We start from the raw sequence: 20,531 nt of genomic DNA on the forward strand, positions 1-20,531 counted from the left end.
CTTGTACATAGGGGCAGTATTATAGTAGTTATATTCTTGTACATAGGAGCAGTATTATAGTAGTTATGTTCTTGTACATAGAGGCAGTATTATAGTAGTTATATTCTTGTACATAGGGGCAGTATTATAGTAGTTATATTTTTGTACATAGGAGCAGTATTATAGTAGTTATATTCTTGTACATAGAGGCAGTATTATAGTAGTTATATTCTTGTACATAGGGGCAGTATTATAGTAGTTATATGTTTGAGTTGTGTGGGGTTATAAACCCTATTCTCCATCCTATGGACGTGAGGGAACAGGAAAAAAATGCTATTTAGCTAAATTCTGTTTTTTTAACCAGCTTGCCACCTAAAGTTCTTTCCACACTCCAGAATCTGAAACATATTCTTTACTTTTATACGGAGAACAGGTTGCTTGCATTATGTGCCTATTTACTTGCACTTTATGGCGGTTTTACACCCCCTTTGGCGTTTCACAAGTTTCGGGTTTTCTGTCCAAAACACATTTATTTTGGCCGTATTTACAACGTGAGTTTCAAAGTAAAATAAACTTTTTGTTTCTTCAGAATATATATATATATAAAAAAAAAACCCTTCTTCTTCACTTGTCCCTTTTACGGACTCCTTTTTTGCCAAGAATAACCTTGTTGAAATGTAGCCGCTCTCAGCAGAGAGGTTAAGAGTTCCTGCAGAAATTCCACGCACTCTTGTACTTTTCCTTCTCGCGCTGCACATGTGTTCTGGCCGCGCTGGCCTTTCAGAAAAGCTCTATTTTCGAAAAGTCACATTTTTGGAAAACTATTTGTTTTGTTTTGTTTGTGGCTGCCGTGTTTAGTTCCATTTTAATAATATTTGCAAACCTAATTGTATTTTCCGATGAGCCTGGTCCAATTGAGTGACCGGCCATGTAAGAATTTGGGCTCCCTACTTTGACATTCATGTCCCCTAATAGTGTAGACGTGTTTTTAATTAAGAGAAATAATCTACTGCCTGACCCGTCTGCAGATGCCCTGCCTCCGTCGGATGGTGCATGTTGAAAACGATATACCTGATCTTTCTTCCCTTGAAATCTTCTGTTGTAGGGAGATTTCTGTGACCCACATACACCTTAGATAGTGGTGATATTTGTCATATATGAGCACTTTTAGCTTCATGCGACCCGCTCACTTTTTGACTTATGCAAAAAAAAATAAGTTTCGGTTTACAAAATAATGAAAAATACATGGAAAATTGGTAACGATGAGAGCAGAAGTCGGTAATGTAACTAGAGCTTTGAGACAACCGCCAGGAAAATTCCTGCAAAATGGGTGGAAAATCGTTAAAATTTATAACCAAGCAGGCAGAGCTGCATTCATGATTCTGCTGAGAAACATCAGAAACAGTCAGCAAGTTAAAGCTTTGATTTTTAAAGTGCAGGGGAAAAGTTTTTTATCTAGGAAGATCAGAGTTTGAAGACACTGAACAAGCAGGAAATGCCAGGAGATTTCAGCTCTGAAGCCTGTAGAATGGTGAATTATGCTCCGGAGTTTGTGATATATTTACTAAGCGACTCAACTTTTTAAAAATTTTAGATGTGACCTCAAATGTTCAAAGTCGGGTGTAAACTTTGGAGGGGAGAGAATTGTTGATATTTTCCATAAGTGACTTTCTTTGTGGACTGCTCATTGACTTTGACACTTTCTGCCCCTCAGACAGCCTGTTTCCGGGAAGAAAGGGACGTCTTGGTGTATGGTGACAGCCAGTGGATCACGACCCTGCACTATGCCTTCCAGGACGATAACTACTTGGTGAGTTCTCCCTGTCACTGGCATCCAAAATCAGAGGCAGAGAAAACAGGTGAAAGCTACATATCCCACAATGCAACACGGCAGACAAGCCCGCCAGTTCTGAGATGCAGCAATGTATGTGAGCTTACAAGGGGGATCCTCACTTCTACGTTACCTGCATGCGAGTAGTGATACAGATGTTATCCACTTATACAAGTTCTACAAGTTTCTAACAAACAGCGGCATGTAAAAGTTTGGTCACCCATGTATAAAGTTACTGTTATTGTGAACAGTTAAGCAAGTTATTATTTATTTATATAGCACCATTAATTCCATGGTGCTGTACATGAGAAGGGGTTACATGCAAATATTACTTACAGTAGACAAACTAACAAAGGCAGACTGGCGCTTGTGCATGCCCTAATCATCTCCCGCCTTGACTACTGCAACATCCTCCTCTGTGGCCTACTTTCTAACACTATCGCACCTCCCCAGTCCATCCTTAACTCTGCTGCCCGGCCAATTAATCTCTCTCCTTTCTACTCTCCCGATCCCCCTTTGCAAATCTCTTCATTGTCTCCCAATTTGGGAGGCCAGAGGTGGATGTTGCACTAGTCAAGGCGGGAGATGATGAGGGCATGCACAAGCGTTTTGGTAGACGGAGCGTTGAGGAAAGGACGGATTCTGGAAATATTTTTGAGCTGGAGGCGACAGGAGGTGGCAAGAGCTTGAATGTGCGGTTGAAGATGAAATAATCTCTAAAAGGCCTGAAGTTAAATATGACACATTTCCAGATTTTCATCTTTTACATTTTAAAATTTAGGAAAAGGAAAATTTGCCAATGCAAAAGTTTGGGCATCCTGCATGGTTGGCACCTAGTAGCGCCCCCTTTTGAAAGTATTACAGCTTGTAAACACTTTTTGTAGCCTGACAATAGTCTTTCTGTTCTTGTTTGAGGGATTTTCATCCGTTCTTCCTTGGAGAGTTCCTCCAGCTGTGTGAGATTCCTGGAGCGCCCTTGCATCCTCTGTTATTTTAATGTCTAGCGACAGATTTTCAATGATGTTCAGATCAGGAGACTGTGAGGGCCATTGTAAAACCTTCCGCTTGCACTGTTTGAGGTCGTCTATTGTGGATTGTGACCTGTGTTCAGGATCATTATCCATGTGTAGAAGCCATCCTCTTCCTCTTTTTACCTTCAGCTTTTTTACAGATAGTGTTATGTTTGCATCTCGAATTGTTTTAAAATTTCACTGGATCCATTCTTCCCTCCACCCATGAAATGTTCCCGGTGTCATTGGCTGCAACACAACCCCAAACCATGACCACACATATCTTTTGATCATTGTGGCCAAAGATTTCTATGTTATCCTCATTGATCCACAGGACTTGTTTCCAAAATGCATCAGGCTTGTTTAGATGTTCTTTTGCATACCTTTGACGCTACATTTTATGGTGAGGACGCAGGAGAGGTTTTCTTCTGATGTCTTTTCCATGAAGGCCATATTTGTGCTGATGGCTTAAACCCCATTCTGGTGTCCGTTTCCTTTCGGCTCTCCTTTGACCGAGCTTCACCCTTTTCCTGTTTCTGTCCTCCTTCGGAGGTGTTCGGCTGGAGCTGCAGGGGGCCTGTGCGCCCTCCCCTCACTATTGCTACCTATCCAGCTGGAGTTGTGATTTGCTTCTCTAGCAATCCTATGAGCAGCTCACTGAAATTTTGCTTGGTCTTCCAGACCTTATCTTGATCTCCACTGTTCCTGGTAACTGCCATTTCTTAAAGGGAACCTGTCACCCCGTTTTTTCAATATGAGGTAAAAATAGTGTTCAATAGGGCCTGAGCTGTGCTGTACAATAGTGCCTTTATTATCCCCTGATTCCCCACCTTTGCTGCCAAAATACCTTAGTAAAGTCGCCGTTTTCGGCTGTCAATCACACAGGTCTGGTCAAAAGGGCGTGATGAAATGGCTGGTTCTCCCCCACCTCTTGCTTATCTTCCCGGCGTTGGCGTAGTGTTTTGCGCATGCGCAATAGCCGAATGCACTGCGCAACTGCAAGAAAAGAGCGCGATCTGTGCTATTCCGAGGTTTATCGGTGGCGGCGGCCATCTTCCTGAGGCCGCGGGTGCGCAGATGGAGTGCTCTGCTTCCCGGGGCTTCAGGAAAATGGCCGCCGCGACCTCCATCTGCGCACGCGCGGCATTCCGTGGCCATTTTCCTGAAGCCCCAGGAAGGCCGCCGCCGCCACCGATAAACCGGTGAGTTTAAGCAAATTGTTGAATCTCACAGGATCCGTCCAGATAAACGATTCACAGGGCAGACGCCCATGGAGTCCTAATATCCCTTTGCCCAGGATCTAAGAAAAGATTGGTCACAATCTCCCCTGGTAGATCCTCCGGTATCGCGCCTGGCTACGAAATCTGTTTTTATCCTCCTCGGAGGGCGCCTCTATTAACAATACAACCGATCGTCAGATCGACAATATGGTGCGTTCAGCTTTTGAAGCCTCAGCGGCCACACTCTTTCCATCTTTTGCCGCTACGTGGGTGGCTAAGGCTATGACCCACTGGGCTGAGGTCTTGTCTTCAGCAGTACTGAATACCAATCTTCCCCCCGAGATAGCAGACCTCGCTACTCAGATAGCCAGAGCTGGAGATTTTGTAGTAACAGCGTCCCTGGATGCCGCTGACTGTACTTCCCAAACAGCAGCATATGCCATCATCATCCGGAGGTCCTTATGGCTCAGGGACTGGTGTGCGGATTCTACTTTTAAATAGTCATTGACTTCTCTCCCATATCAGAGCGGTCGCCTTTTTGGCGAAAAGCTCGACCAGTTAATTTCTGACGTCACTGGAGGGAAGAGTAAAATTTCTTCCACAATAGAGACCCTCTCAGCCTTTTCAGAACCTGCAACCACAGGCTCGGTCCCGATTTTTTTCGTTACAACTCAAACTGGTCCTCTACTTCCACATCTCCCGGTTTCGGCCGGGCACAGCGCGAAGACAGAGGTTCACAGGCCTCTTTTAAGCCTTCCCCTTCATGGAGAGGCAGGTCAAGGCAGCCGGGATCCAGAGGCGCCAGAACGGGCAGACCTTCCACACAATGACTACCTGCGGTATCCGGGGAACACCCTCAAAGTAGGCGGTCGCCTGCTTTCCTTCAGTGCCGCGTGGCTCTCGGTCGTTCACGACGAGTGGGTCCGCGATCTAGAGTCCTCCGGATACAAGATAGATCTCTTATCTCGTCCCCCAAACTGTTTTTTTCCTGTCTTTTCCTCCAAGGGCAAAAGCATCAGAGTTCTTCAAAGCTATAAGCTCTCTGAGAAAAGACAGAGTGATTATTCCGGTCCCTCAAAGCGAAAGGTTTCAAGGTTTTTATTCAAACCTCTTCATTGTTCCAAAGAAGGACGGTACAATACGGCCCATACTGGACCTAAAACTGCTGAACAAGTTCGTCAGGGAACGACGGTTCTGGATGGAATCGCTTCGTTCTGTCATCGCCTCCATGGAAAAAGGCCAGTTCCTGGCGTCTATAGACATACAGGGCTCATACCTCCACATTCCTATTTTACCATCTCACCAAAGGTTTCTTCGCTTCGCAGTTCAGGAAGATCACTTCCAATTCGTTGCTCTGCCCTTCGGCCTCGCCACCGCTCCCAGGTTATTCACCAAGGTCAGGGCGGCTGCCGTGGCCATATTCCACACCCGAGGAGTGGTGGCGTTCCCGTATTTAGACGATATCCTCATCAAAGGCCCCTCTTTCCGCTCCTGCAAGGAAGCCGTGGCCATCAAAATAGATACCCTTTCTCGCCTGGGTTGGAAGATCAACTTCAAAAAAAAAAAATCTTCCCCAGTGCCTGCTCAGCGAATTTCCTTTCTAGGAATGATACTGGACTCGTCCCGGGGGTTGGTTCTTCTTCCCCGGAAAAGATCTGAGCCTCGCTCTCACTCTCTGCGCTTCAGTATGAGAGTCCTCGGCAGGATGGTAGCAGCTATGGAGGCGGTTCCATTTGGCCAACTACTCCTCCGTCCTCTACAGCATGCCCTCCTGGCTGTTCGGAACAGGAACCCGTCGGTTCCTCCTTTCCCAGCGGGTCAGACAGTCTCTCAGGTGGTGGACATTGAAATCCTCCCTGAATCAAGGGAGGTCTTTTCTTCCACTACATTGGCTGGTTGTGACGACAGATGCCAGTCTTTTAGGCTGGGGAGCGGTGTTCCTTCATCACACTGCTCAGGGCTGCTGGTCCCCCCAGGAATCACGCCTTCCAATCAACATCTTGGAAATCCGGGCTATCAGGCTGGCACTTCGCCTGTTCCATCCCTTCCTAGCAGGTCGCCCAATCAGGATTCAGTCCGACAACGCCACTTCAGTGGCATACATCAACCGCCAAGCGGGAACCCGCAGCAGGGCAGCCATGACAGAGGTAGGCCACATCCTCCGATGGGCCGAGGAAAACCGCTCAATGATCTCTGCGGTTCACATCCCGGGAGTGGACAATTGGGAGGCAGACGTCCTCAGTCGGCAATGCCTCGACTCCGGGGAGTGGTCTCTCCATCTGGAGATCTTCCACTAGATCTGCTGTCGTTGGGGAACCCCGGACGTGGATCTGATGGACTCACGGCTGAATTCCAAGGTTCCAGACTTCATGGCTCGGTCCCACGATCCGGCAGCCATCAGGGCAGAAGCTCTTGTGGCATCACTTTTGGCTTCCGTACATATTTCCCCCGCTTCCTCTCCTGCCGAGAGTCATCAAGAAAATCAGACCGGAGAGGGTACCGGTAATCCTGATTGCGCCAGATTGGCCGCGCCGGCCGTGGTGCGCGAAACTAGTTCAACTAGTTGCCGACGTTCACTGGCGATTACCGAATCAGAACTCAGAGGCCCTGTGTTTGCCGGCATGGCCATTACGTCCTGGGTCCTATCCCAAGCAGTTTTCTCTCCAGAAGTCATAGCTACCATGATCAGCGCTAGAAAGCCTACGTCTATGCGTATCTATCATCGCACTTGGAAGACTTCCTTTTCATGGTGTAGCGACCGAGGACGTTCTCTACATTTTTCCATCCATTCCATTTTCCAGGTCTTACAAACGGGTTTGGACTTGGGTCTCGCCCTTAGTTCTCTCAAGGGGCAGATCTCAGCCCTGTCTGTTCTCTTCCAATGCAGGATTGCCAACAGATTACAGGTCAAGACGTTTATTCAGGGAGTCTCCCATCGGGCGCCCCCCTATAGGATGCCGTTGGAACCATGGGATCTTAATCTGGTCCTCTGAGTTTTGCAACAGGCTCCTTTTGAACCTCTACAGGAGGTTTCCCTGTCTCTTCTTTCATGGAAAGTTGCTTTTCTAGTTGCGGTCACCTCAATTAGACGAGTCTCCGAGTTGGCGGCTCTGTCCTCTCAAGTTCCGTTCCTGAATTTTCATCAGGATAGGGTGGTTTTGAGGACATCCCCGTCTTTTCTACCGAAAGTTGTATCCTCTTTTCATATGAATGAGAAGATTGTCTTAACGTCACTCTGTCCGGCACCAGTCCATCGCATCGAGAAGGCCCTTTACACACTGGATTTAGTGAGAGGTCTTAGGAGATACATCTCGCGGACAGCGTCTTTTGGTAGGTCAGATGCCCTATTCGTGCTCCCGGAAGAACCGAGGAAAGGATTTCCTGCTTCCAAGGCGTCAATAGCCAAATGGATCCGTTCGGCTATTCAAGAGTCCTACCGAGTCAGAGGTCTTCCTATCCCAGCAGGGATTAAGGCTCACTCCACTCGATCAGTGGGTGCATCTTGGGCCATCCGGCACCAAGCTTCGGCAGCACAAGTTTGTAAGGCTGCGACTTGGTCCAGCCTGCATACCTTTACAAAACATTACCATATTCACTCTCCGGCCTCGGCAGATGCGACCGTCGGCAGACGAATCTTGCAGGCGGCCGTGCCGCATATGTAACTTGTGGGTACAAGCAGCAATTGGAGTTAATTGTTTCCCACCCAGGGACTGCTTTAGGACGTCCCATGGTCCTGTGTCCCCCAATGAGGCGTAGGAGAAAAGGAGATTTTTGTGTACTCACCGTAAAATCTTTTTCTCCGAGCCAGTCATTGGGGGACACAACACCCACCCTGTTAGCCTATTGGCTTTGGTTTTGTTTTGTTAACTTGGTTTTGACATAGTTCATCCTTGTTAAATATTAAGCTCCTACTGCTTTGTTACCGAACTGGTTCACTGAGAGCCAGCAGGAGGGTGTATACTGCAGGGAGGAGCTATTCTTTCTGTGTTTACTTAGTGTCCTCCTAGTGGCAGCAGCATAACACCCATGGTCCTGTGTCCCCCAATGATTGGCTCGGAGAAAAAGATTTTACGGTGAGTACACAAAAATCTCCTTATAACCATTCACTGACAGCTTGCAGAGGTCCTGACATCTGTTATTTATTATTATTATTATTATTATTATTATTATTATTATTATTATTATTATTACATAATTTTATGTATAGCTTCACAGCGTTTTGTCTCCTTTTCTGACATATTGATGGGATTTGATCTGATAGATGAAGCGTTGGTGAAGGTTGAAGCCTCTAGGAGGGTCTGGGGTGGGATTTCACAGCTGCTTAGTCATAGATCTGCCCCTGTAATACTGATGTAAGTGCGCTAAATCCTTCCTAAATCCTTTTGAAAACAACTTAGACAGAACTAATGAAAACCCGAAATGTGGCCGGAGAGTTAACATGGCGAGATCTGCGGTAAAAGATGGAAAAATATTGGAAACAAGTGTTGCAGCCAGAAATCACTCTCACAATGTATATAATATAAAATGTTATACGCCGGAGCTTTATGACTCCATCACTTTCCATTTATAACCAGCAGCCGTCACTCAGAGCATGTGCTGTCTAGTGCTGTGCTTTACACTGCAGCGTTACTCCCATGGATCAGTGATCACTATGACATTCAGGCTTGTGAGTCGTGGGTGAGGATTTGATTTAAAAAAAAAAAAAATGTATCCAGTGAAATGTCCAAACCTGGAACGTCCGGGTGATGATCAGTATAGCGACCGACCCCTCGTCTGGTGAACTTTGCCATTCAGGACTCTGGAAAAGCAGAATTATGAATACAGCTCTGGATTTGTCTGGACATTGTGATATATGAATGATTCCCTTCCTCATTATTTTTTCCCCTTCCTTCCAGTACCTGGTTATGGATTATTATGTCGGAGGAGACCTCCTAACTCTGCTCAGTAAGTTCGAGGATCGGCTACCGGAGGAGATGGCGCGATTCTACCTGGCTGAAATGGTCATGGCTATCGATTCTGTCCACCAGCTTCACTATGTCCACAGGTGAGCTTCTATTCGTGTGTCCTGCAGGCTGTTCTCTAACAAGATGACATTTGGAATTGACCTAATTAAAGGGGTGGTCTAGGATTAGAAAAACATGACTGCCTTTTCCAAAAACAGTGTTTCCCCTGTCCACAGGTTGGGTTCGGTTTTGCAGCTCTGCTCCATGGAAGAAGCTCGAACCTTGCATCCTAAGCTAGGTTTGCTGCCATTTTTGGAAGTGGAGAAGGGAAGGTTTTGCATTTATAAGCATTGCTTCCTCTAGAGAACCTGACACGTCCATACATTGCACAGCCTAATGCTTTTAATTATAATTGTGTAATGCTACATTTCACCAGAGGTGGCACTGCAGAGGAATTGATCACTTACTGCCAGGCTCCATAACTGCTGATCTCCAGCGATCCTTTGATCACCTTATTGTAAAGGAATTATTCTAAGTGGACAGTCCCTTTTAAGTTGTTACCCAGTCAGGATATATACTGGATCTTTAGGTGTTATATGTGAAGTATTGTAATGGTGACCCGCCTCAACGATCGGCCTCTCCGGTGGCTTAACTACGCCACTTGGCTCCTGTTGGGTTATTGCGAGATTTGGCCTCTCGTGTCTCTTCACTCAATACATTTCCCAGATGGTTCCCCCATAGACTCCAGTCACGGAGTATATGAAATTATGTGGTTGTTCCGCTCGCAATTTGGATTTTTTTTTTACGATCGGCTTTATCCTGGATGGCAGCGAGCGATCTTAAGAGGAAATTCATGGGCCGCATGGAATTGTAATTATTTGCTATGTGAAGATGAATTTTCTGCTTCTGGGATGTGAAAAAAATACAAGAAATGCTTATATTAAACAAGCAGTAAAGATGGCCGCCTCCATCCTCTCTCCAGGGTGCAAGGGCTTTTTGCTTTTGGAATTCTTCTCTTTAAACTCGTCTGATCACAGGGTATTCTGTTACTTAGGCTCCAAGCAATCGACTGTAATCTCTTAGTCTACGTTCACATTTGCGGTCTGCGCCGCAGCGTCGGTCGCCGCATGCGTCATGCGCCCCTATATTTAACATGGGGGCGCATGGACATGCGTCGCACTTGCGTTTTGCGCCGCATGCGTCACTGCAGCGCACGCGTCCGGGCGCAGAGGACGCAGCAAGTTGCATTTTTGCTGCGTCCAAAATCAATCAAAAAAAGGACGCATGCGGCGCAAAACGCAGCGTTGTGCATGCGTTTTGCTGCGTTTTTGTTTGCGTTGTGCGTTGCGTCGCCGACGCTGCGGCGCACAACGCAAATGTGAACGTAGCCTTAATTAACTCACAAATGAGTGTTTTGTTTTTTATCTAGCACTCCTACAGGGCAAATAAAGTATTACACACTTTGTGGGGGTCAGTGGGCTGTACATGTAATGCAGGGATGTGCCGAGTCCTCCAAAGTGAAGAATTTGGAGGTCATGGAAAGTGGGATTTAACACAGAAGGTCCCTAAAATGTATTTTAAAATGGAGGACATATTTTTTTGACAAGCATCTGCCCAGTGCCTGCTGCTGCCCGCATTTCACTTTCTGGCCAATGTCATGTACATTTCTCCCATCTCAGCCCCTATGTCAGACTCACAGTAAAAGTGAGATTCTTGCCCCTCGCTGTGCCCTCCAAGGACTCTACTTCCTTCTCAGTATGCCGAACATCTCTTTCATGTCCGACCACATGCCAGCACTGTGCCAGTCTGGTATCTCCGCTCTCTAGTTGTCTTTATTGGTGTCTCCTCCTATTCGTTTGGAAAGCACAACATTTCCTTACAAAGGAGGCGATCCGGGCCAGATCAATTTCTGTGGAGGCTTCTAGGTATTACCCTGGGCAGGGGGATCTCCCTACTATTATTCTCCCCTGTCGCACAAGAATATAACTACTATAATACTGCTCCTATGTACAAGAATATAACTACTATAATACTGCCCCCTATGTACAAGAATATAACTACTATAATACTGCTCCCATGTACAAGAATATAACTACTATAATACTGCCCCCTATATACAAGAATATAACTACTATAATACTGCTCCCATGTACAAGAATATAATTACTATAATACTGCTCCCTATATACAAGAATATAACTACTATAATACTGCCCCTATATACAAGAATATAACTACTATAATACTGCCCTTATGTACAAGAATATAACTACTATAATACTGCTCCTATGTACAAGAATATAACTACTATAATACTGCTCCTATGTACAAGAATATAACTACTATAATACTGCTCCTATGTACAAGAATATAACTACTATAATACTGCCCCTATATACAAGAATATAACTACTATAATACTGCCCCTATATACAAGAATATAACTACTATAATACTGCTCCTATGTCCAAGAATATAACTACTATAATACTGCTCCTATGTACAAGAATATGACTACTATAATACTGCCCCTATGTACAAGAATATAACTACTATAATACTGCCCCTCTGTACAAGAATATAACTACTATAATACTGCCCCTATATACAAGAATATAACTACTATAATACTGCTCCTATGTACAGGAATATAACTACTATAATACTGCTCCTATGTACAAGAATATAACTACTATAATACTGCCCCATGTACAAGAATATAACTACTATAATACTGCCCCTATATACAAGAATATAACTACTATAATACTGCTCCTATGTACAGGAATATAACTACTATAATACTGCTCCTATGTACAAGAATATATCTACTATAATACTGCCCCTCTGTACAAGAATATAACTACTATAACACTGCCCCTATATACAAGAATATAACTACTATAATACTGCTCCTATGTACAGGAATATAACTACTATAATACTGCTCCCATGTACACGAATATAACTTCTATAATACTGCTCCTATGTACAAGAATATAACTACTATAATACTGCCCCTATATACAGGAATATAACTAGTATAATACTGCCCCTATGTACAAGAATATAACTACTATAATACTGCCCCTATGTACAGGAATATAACTAGTATAATACTGCCCCTATGTACAAGAATATAACTCCTATAATACTGCTCCTATGTACAAGAATATAACTACTATAATACTGCTCCTATGTACAAGAATATAACTACTATAATACTGCCCGTATGTACAAGAATATAACTACTATAATACTGCCCCTATGTACAAGAATATAACTACTATAATACTGCTCCTATGTACAAGAATATAACTACTATAATACTGCTCCCTATGTACAAGAATATAACTACTATAATACTGCTCCTATGTACAAGAATATAACTCCTATAATACTGCTCCTATGTACAAGAATATAACTACTATAATACTGCTCCTATGTACAAGAATATAACTACTATAATACTGCCCGTATGTACAAGAATATAACTACTATAATACTGCCCCTATGTACAAGAATATAACTACTATAATACTGCCCCTATGTACAAGAATATAACTACTATAATACTGCCCCTATGTACAAGAATATAACTACTATAATACTGCCCCTATGTACAAGAATATAACTACTATAATACTGCTCCTATGTACAAGAATATAACTACTATAATACTGCTCCCTATGTACAAGAATATAACTACTATAATACTGCTCCTATGTACAAGAATATAACTCCTATAATACTGCTCCTATGTACAAGAATATAACTACTATAATACTGCTCCTATGTACAAGAATATAACTACTATAATACTGCCCGTATGTACAAGAATATAACTACTATAATACTGCCCCTATGTACAAGAATATAACTACTATAATACTGCCCCTATGTACAAGAATATAACTACTATAATACTGCCCCTATGTACAAGAATATAACTCCTATAATACTGCTCCTATGTACAAGAATATAACTACTATAATACTGCCCCTATGTACAAGAATATAACTACTATAATACTGCTCCCATGTACAAGAATATAACTACTATAATACTGCTCCTATGTACAAGAATATAACTACTATAATACTGCCCCTATGTACAAGAATATAACTCCTATAATACTGCTCCTATGTACAAGAATATAACTACTATAATACTGTCCCTATGTGCAAGAATATAACTACTATAATACTGCTCCTATGTACAAGAATATAACTACTATAATACTGCCCCCTATGTACAAGAATATAACTACTATAATACTGGTCCTATGTACAAGAATATAACTACTATAATACTGCCCCTATGTACAAGAATATAACTACTATAATACTGTCCCCTATATACAAGAATATAACTACTATAATACTACCCCTATGTACAAGAATATAACTACTATAATACTGCCCCTATGTACAAGAATATAACTACTATTATACTGCTCCTATGTACAAGAATATAACTACTATAATACTGCCCCTATGTACAAGAATATAACTACTATAATACTGCTCCTATATACAAGAATATAACTACTATAATACTGCCCCATGTACAAGAATATAACTACTATAATACTGCCTCTATGTACAAGAATATAACTACTATAATACTGCCCCTATGTACAAGAATATAACTACTATAATACTGCTCCTATGTACAAGAATATAACTACTATAATACTGCCCCTATGTACAAGAATATAACTACTATAATACTGCCCCTATGTACAAGAATATAACTACTATAATACTGCTCCTATGTACAAGAATATAACTACTATAATACTGCCCCTATGTACAAGAATATAACTACTATAATACTGCCCCTATGTACAAGAATATAACTACTATAATACTGCCCCTATGTACAAGAATATAACTACTATAATACTGCCCCTATGTACAAGAATATAACTACTATAATACTGCCCCTATGTACAAGAATATAACTACTATAATACTGCTCCTATATACAAGAATATAACTACTATAATACTGCCCCATGTACAAGAATATAACTACTATAATACTGCCTCTATGTACAAGAATATAACTACTATAATACTGCCCCTATGTACAAGAATATAACTACTATAATACTGCTCCTATGTACAAGAATATAACTACTATAATACTGCCCCTATGTACAAGAATATAACTACTATAATACTGCTCCTATGTACAAGAATATAACTACTATAATACTGCTCCTATGTACAAGAATATAACTACTATAATACTGCCTCTATGTACAAGAATATAACTACTATAATACTGCCCCTATGTACAAGAATATAACTACTATAATACTGCTCCTATGTACAAGAATATAACTACTATAATACTGCTCCTATGTACAAGAATATAACTACTATAATACTGCCTCTATGTACAAGAATATAACTACTATAATACTGCCCCTATGTACAAGAATATAACTACTATAATACTGCCCCATGTACAAGAATATAACTACTATAATACTGCCCCTATGTACAAGAATATAACTACTATAATACTGCCCCTATGTACAAGAATATAACTACTATAATACTGCCCCTATGTACAAGAATATAACTACTATAATACTGCCCCTATGTACAAGAATATAACTACTATAATACTGCCCCTTATGTACAAGAATATAACTGCTATAATACTGCTCCTATATATATTATAGTTGTCACTAGTGTAAAATCATTGACCCTCCTATATGTCAGATTCCATGTTACACCCCTTCCATTCTCAGCTGGTGCCATCTTGGCAGTATATGTGTGTTTCCGACCATTAATGGTTTTACAGTTGCTAAATTCAGGGATATTATGTTAGCCATTTTATTAGACTCCTGGATTTCATTTTATTAACTAAATCCTCTTAATTAACATTTTTGACTCCTCATTTTTTCCATCCGTCTGTAGTTTTATTGTTCGGTCTCCTCAGAAGTCATCTAGGAGCACAGATTTATATAAAATCCGTATATAGTGAGAGCAGCCCTTAGAAACAAGGTAACTGGAGTATTTATTCATTGCAACCAATCAGATCGCTTCTCTCATCTTTCAAGGCACTTAGAAAATGAAAGCTGCATTGTGATAAGTTACTGTAGGCAGTTCTTCCGATCAGAAATGAAAGCTGATACCTGATTGGCAGAACATCCCAAAGTAACCAATCAGGTTACGGGTTTTCTTTTCCAGCAGGCGTCTTGGAAATGAGCTGATATATTGTTGCTATCGGCAACTGCTCCTTTTTTACCGCTCCATATTGATTTTCTGTAGAAGCGATATTAAAGGGATTGTCCACTTTGTAGTAAAATGTGAGGTTACATTATGTTTTCCCCTCCCAATGTGCGTCACTAGAAGTCCCTTTACTGCCCATGGTCGTGTCGTGTAAACAATCGACAACATTCCCCCTCGTCTGTAGAAAGGAAAATGGTGACAGTCAGGCGATTTCCCACATGACCACTTCCAAATGTTTCCTTGTTTTGTCCTGTTCAGCACATATGTGATTTTGTGCAGTACAAATGTCCTGGTGATAGGATTCAATTACAGAGATGGCGAGAATAACAAAGATATTTATCTTTTATTGGCTAAAAAATATTCTGAATATTTTTATTTTTATTTATTTGTTGTGTCGCCATTTTCCACCTCCTGTCATTTTTTTCCGCTGATGAGCCTGTGTGAGGGCTTATTTTTTGCCCGCTGAGTTGAAGTATTTATTGAGAGCGCTTTGACCAAACAATGTACTAAACCCACAGTCAATAGCTGTTTTTAGAGGCAACAACAACAACAACAAAATGCATTTTTATATTTTGATGGCTCGGACAGGCGATTCTAAAACAAAATTTTGTGGGTGATTTATATTCATTATTTTTTTTGGGTCCCTTTTTGGTGGTTGAACTTGTATCACTTATCCTGTATGATCCTTCTATTGTATGGCAGTGTTTGGCTGTACAAAGATGGCTGCCACGAGGCCTTCGCTTGGCTTCCGGCTGCCATGTCAGCCCATCAGCAGCCAATGGTCGCACCATATGGTAGAGAGGGGCAATGGGAGCTGCAATGGTCACACAATACATTTATGCCAGTCACAATTCATGGTTAGAGATTGTCGGCGGCATTGATGTGGTTTATCAGCAGCGATCGGATCTAGCGCCAGTCGCTGCTGTTAGAGGCAGGTTCTGGCTGTATAACACAGCCGACACCTGCTCATTACAGAGTTGGCTCGTACACCTCCTGTGTCCTTATCTCACCGGTGTCGTTACGTGGAGCCTCGATCCCTCCATCTTCAGCAGTCGGATCACCTCCCCAACCTATAGGAAAAGTCTCTGGTCTGTGAGATTCCCTCAGTCGTGCCAATATTTTTTCTATATGTCGTTGCATACTTCTACTTCTTGCACAGAGTCTTTAGTAGGGGAGTGTGCTGATCTTGTGGGAGGCAGTGACCCGCTCCCCCATGTAGTGATGTTATCGAGGACACGGCCGCCATGTTTGCTTTCTTTACATGTGAGCTCTTTATGTTATAGGATTACGGTTGCTTGTGTCTAGTTTGCAGCAGCCATGTCCCGTGGTGACCCCTGCTTCATCACTTTATTATATACGTGTGAAATTATATACATACATATTTATATCTATATCTATGTATGTGTGTATGTATGTATATATATATATATATATATATATATATATATATATATATATATATATATATTTATCTATATATCCATATCTGTGTGTATATGTATGTATATATATATATATATATATATATATATATATATATATATACATATATATATATATACATATATATACATATATATATACATATATATATATATATATATATATATATATATATATATATATATATATATATATATATATATATATATACACACACACATATACATATACATATATACAACCACCAAATACAGAAACACGAGCGGCACAATCTCTTATCCGAGACTCTATCCAGGGACTGTCACCAGATGTCACTCACCCATGTACCGCTGACTTACGACCTTGGGTGCTCCTTCCAGAAAAAAAGACTTCTATGTATATAATCCTTGTAAGAGCAGCAATAATGGCACTCACCAGTCTTCAAAAAGTCACTTCTTTATTCACAACAAATCCAGATAAAATTCATGGCCGGGGGAGAAAGAGCCGAAGCTCGTGTGAGCAGGGGAGGACGACGGCTGTAGAAGCGCAGGCACAGCGCGAAACGGCCGTCATCCTCCCCTGCTCACACGAGCTTCGGCTCTTTCTCCCCCGGCCATGAATTTTTTGATATATATATATATATATATATATATATATATATCTATCTATCTATATCATTATTATGGCTGACCTTACAGCTCGATGAGCGGCAGGCGCTTTCTCCCCCATAATGGCACAGATTTACAGTTCTAGGAAAGCTGAGTGGTGGCCCACTTTCCTAGAAGGAGATGTAGTTAAGACATGGCGGAGCAGAGCTGTGAGGAGCCCGCGCCCGCCTGTGTCTGGTGACTCCATCTTTAGTGGCGGTTTTATCCGTGCGGCTCCGGCGACTTTACGGAGTCGGGTAACTACGATCTGAGCAGCAGCTGAAAATACTTGAGATTCCTCCGCAGCCTTTTCTTTAAAAATGTTGTGACAGATGGCATCCGCAGATGGCCCCCCGCATTCCTAAGGAGCTTAAGAGTCGCTCCTTTAACGGGCAGTAATGCGCCGCCGTGCCAGCGCGCTCTTTAATAAAGCTCTGACGTGAATTAGCCGGCCTGGTCGCCGTCTTTAGTGTTTAATCTTTGGCCTGCTGCCCGGAGCTCTGCTGTGGGCGATAAGCCGGTCTGTGGACCCTGATAGTGCCAATCAGCCTCCTGGCTAATTCTGCCCTGTAGTCGCACATTACACCATGGCGCGGGGCGGACGGCGGCGACCTTCTTCTCTCCTCTATGACCTTTGCCACCATCACAATGCCAGTAGTTCATCTTATGTAGCATTACATCTCTTCTTGGAGACATCTTTGCCTTTTCTCCAAAAATGTAAAAAAACCACTCTCAAATAAAGGGGAGACCCCCACAAGAGCTGGACGTTTACTAGGGTCTCTTGTCTGAGTTTCTGCCGTCCTCTTCACTCCCCTCCACAGAGTTCTGCAGTGTCTGCTGTGGGGCCCAGGAGAGAAGAAGACTGTGAGCTGTAGGGACGAAGATGGTGGGGTTATCTGGCAATTTAGGGGGTCTGTATTTGTATACAGGGTTTGGGTTTAGGTCTGTTCTTAGGGGTCTGGTCTGAGGTCTGTATTTAAGTGGGCCTTGGCTCTATTACATAGTGGTCCAGGGTCCATAGTTAAGAGTAGTGTTGAGCGATACTTTCCGATATCGGAAAGTATCGGTATCGGAAAGTATCGGCCGATACCGTCAAAATATCGGATCCAATCCGATACCGATACCCGATCCCAATGCAAGTCAATGGGACGAAAATATCGGAATTAAAATAAACCCTTTATAAACTTGTAGGTTCATTCTACATGAAGGAAAACAACTAAGAATAATGTAGGATGTATTGGGGGACGTGGCGGAGATATTAAAGGGACAGAGGTTTAGCCCAATGTAATAGAATAGCAGGATTTTTAATTTTTTTTTATGAAGTTCGGCGTTAGAAAGAATTTGACTATGTTATTTTTTTTTTTTTTATGTCAGATATTGATGTTTCACTACTTCCACGCCCTTCACCTTCTTTTTTACTTCTCCCACGCTTTCTTCTTCATTATCCTCATCATCAGCTTCTTTGACATCAACTTCTTCACCTTATTCATCTTCTTCTTCATCTTCTACCTATTATTTTTTGGGTTACATTGTTCATATTCTTTTTATTTTACTATTATCTTCATCATATTCAACTTCTTCATCATATTCTTATTTGTGACAGGCATTCCCGTAGTTGTTATCTATAAAAGTTTGAAGATTACACCTTCCGTTCTGCCTGTCACAAACCAGTTACATTTGTCCGCGTTCAGTTTGGCCTGCAGCATCAGGCTTTATCCAGGGGCACCACGAGGAGGAACGGACTCACCCCCATACACTGCTTAGTCTTCTTCTGCTTATAATTTACATAATATTTTTTTGCTCTGATATTTTGTGTTATGCTTAATGTCCTTCTGCTCTTTGTTCTGCAGCCTCTTGTTCTTCTGCTTCTCGGTCTTCCAGGTCGTCGTCGTCTCCAGGGTCGTCGTCTCCGGGGTCGTCGTCATCGGGGTGGTCTCCGGGGTCGTCGTCATCGGGGTGGTCTTCAGGGTCATCGTCTCCAGGGTCGTCGTCATCACGGTGGTTGTCGTCTCTGGTGTCGTCGTCATCTTAGGGGTGTTCTTCCGGGTCATCGTGTTTAGTCTCTTGAACTTGGAAATGTAGCAGAAGGTACAAGAAGGCTGAGAAAATGCCGAGAACCAGCTGATGGAACTGGAACTCGGATGGCTACCCGAAGGTCCAAGAGCCAATGGAACTACCGAGGACCAGCTGACGTTACTGGAACCCGGTTACTAAGCAGGAGGTACCCGTGCCTGAAAGCACTACCAAGGACCACCTGACGTTGGTGGAACTCGGATACCCAGAGGGAGGCACCTAAGCCAAAGGCTCTGCCCGGAACCAGCTGACGGTACTGGAACCAGGATGGGGAGCAGAAGGTACAAGAGCAAAAGACACTGCCGAGAACCAGCTGACGGTGCTGGAACCCGGATGGGTAGCCGAAGGTCCAAGAGCCAATGGAACTACCGAGGACCAGCTGACGTTACTGGAACCCGGTTACTAAGCAGGAGGTACCCGTGCCTGAAAGCACTACCAAGGACCACCTGACGTTGGTGGAACTCAGATACCCAGAGGGAGGCACCTAAGCCAAAGGCTCTGCCCGGAACCAGCTGACGGTACTGGAACCAGGATGGGGAGCAGAAGGTACAAGAGCAAGTGTCTGCGTGGCTTTTGCAGGACACGATGCCGGCTGCACAGCAGGGGAACAGCTGGCGGTGCTGGACCCCACTGACACATTGGCTGGTGTTTTTCTCTGTGCAGCTAGCACATCTGGGCAAAAACTGGCGGTGTGTTAGAGCCCAGGGACAGCAGGAGGAGGAGCAGGAGGAGGAGGAGCAGGGGGAGGGGAGTGTAGGCCGAAGCCTGCACTGGCGGCAGCTTTGGGTGTGTTGTGTCTGCGTGGCTTTTGCAGGACACGTTGCCGGCTACACAGCAGGGGAACAGCTGGCGGTGCTGGACCCCACTGACACATTGGCGAGGTGTTTGGCTCTGTGCAGCCAGCACTTCCGGACAGCAACTAGCGTTGTTGGAGCCCGGGCTCTGCAGGTGGAGCAGAGTGTAGGCCGAAGCCTACTTGAACCGATTTCAAAGGTCACCTTTAACCCCCCCTCAGGGGTTAGAAAGTAGAAGAGCCACAGCTTATGCAGCAGTAGTGCTGCACAAGTCAAAGGTTGCTCTTTTAATTTTTCTCCTTGCACACGCTGAATGAAACACGTATAACATTTAGCCCTTTATACAGTCAAACTGTGTAATG

The 20,531-nt window shown here is 43.2% G+C and overlaps 1 protein-coding gene across 4 annotated transcripts in view; it reads left to right on the plus strand.

Annotated features, from left to right (window-relative positions):
- Positions 1 to 20,531, plus strand: part of CDC42BPA (CDC42 binding protein kinase alpha) — a 178,638-nt gene that overhangs the window by 76,740 nt on the left and 81,367 nt on the right. For all 4 annotated transcript variants that reach the window (XM_077282144.1, XM_077282141.1, XM_077282142.1 and 1 more), the window contains exons 4-5: positions 1,694 to 1,789; positions 8,936 to 9,084. In XM_077282144.1, coding sequence (XP_077138259.1) covers positions 1,694 to 1,789; positions 8,936 to 9,084 — 245 coding nt within the window. The remainder of the gene's footprint in view (positions 1 to 1,693; positions 1,790 to 8,935; positions 9,085 to 20,531) is intronic.

Source organism: Ranitomeya variabilis, chromosome 2 (genome assembly GCF_051348905.1).
Source record: "Ranitomeya variabilis isolate aRanVar5 chromosome 2, aRanVar5.hap1, whole genome shotgun sequence".
In the NCBI taxonomy this organism is placed as follows: domain Eukaryota; kingdom Metazoa; phylum Chordata; class Amphibia; order Anura; family Dendrobatidae; genus Ranitomeya; species Ranitomeya variabilis.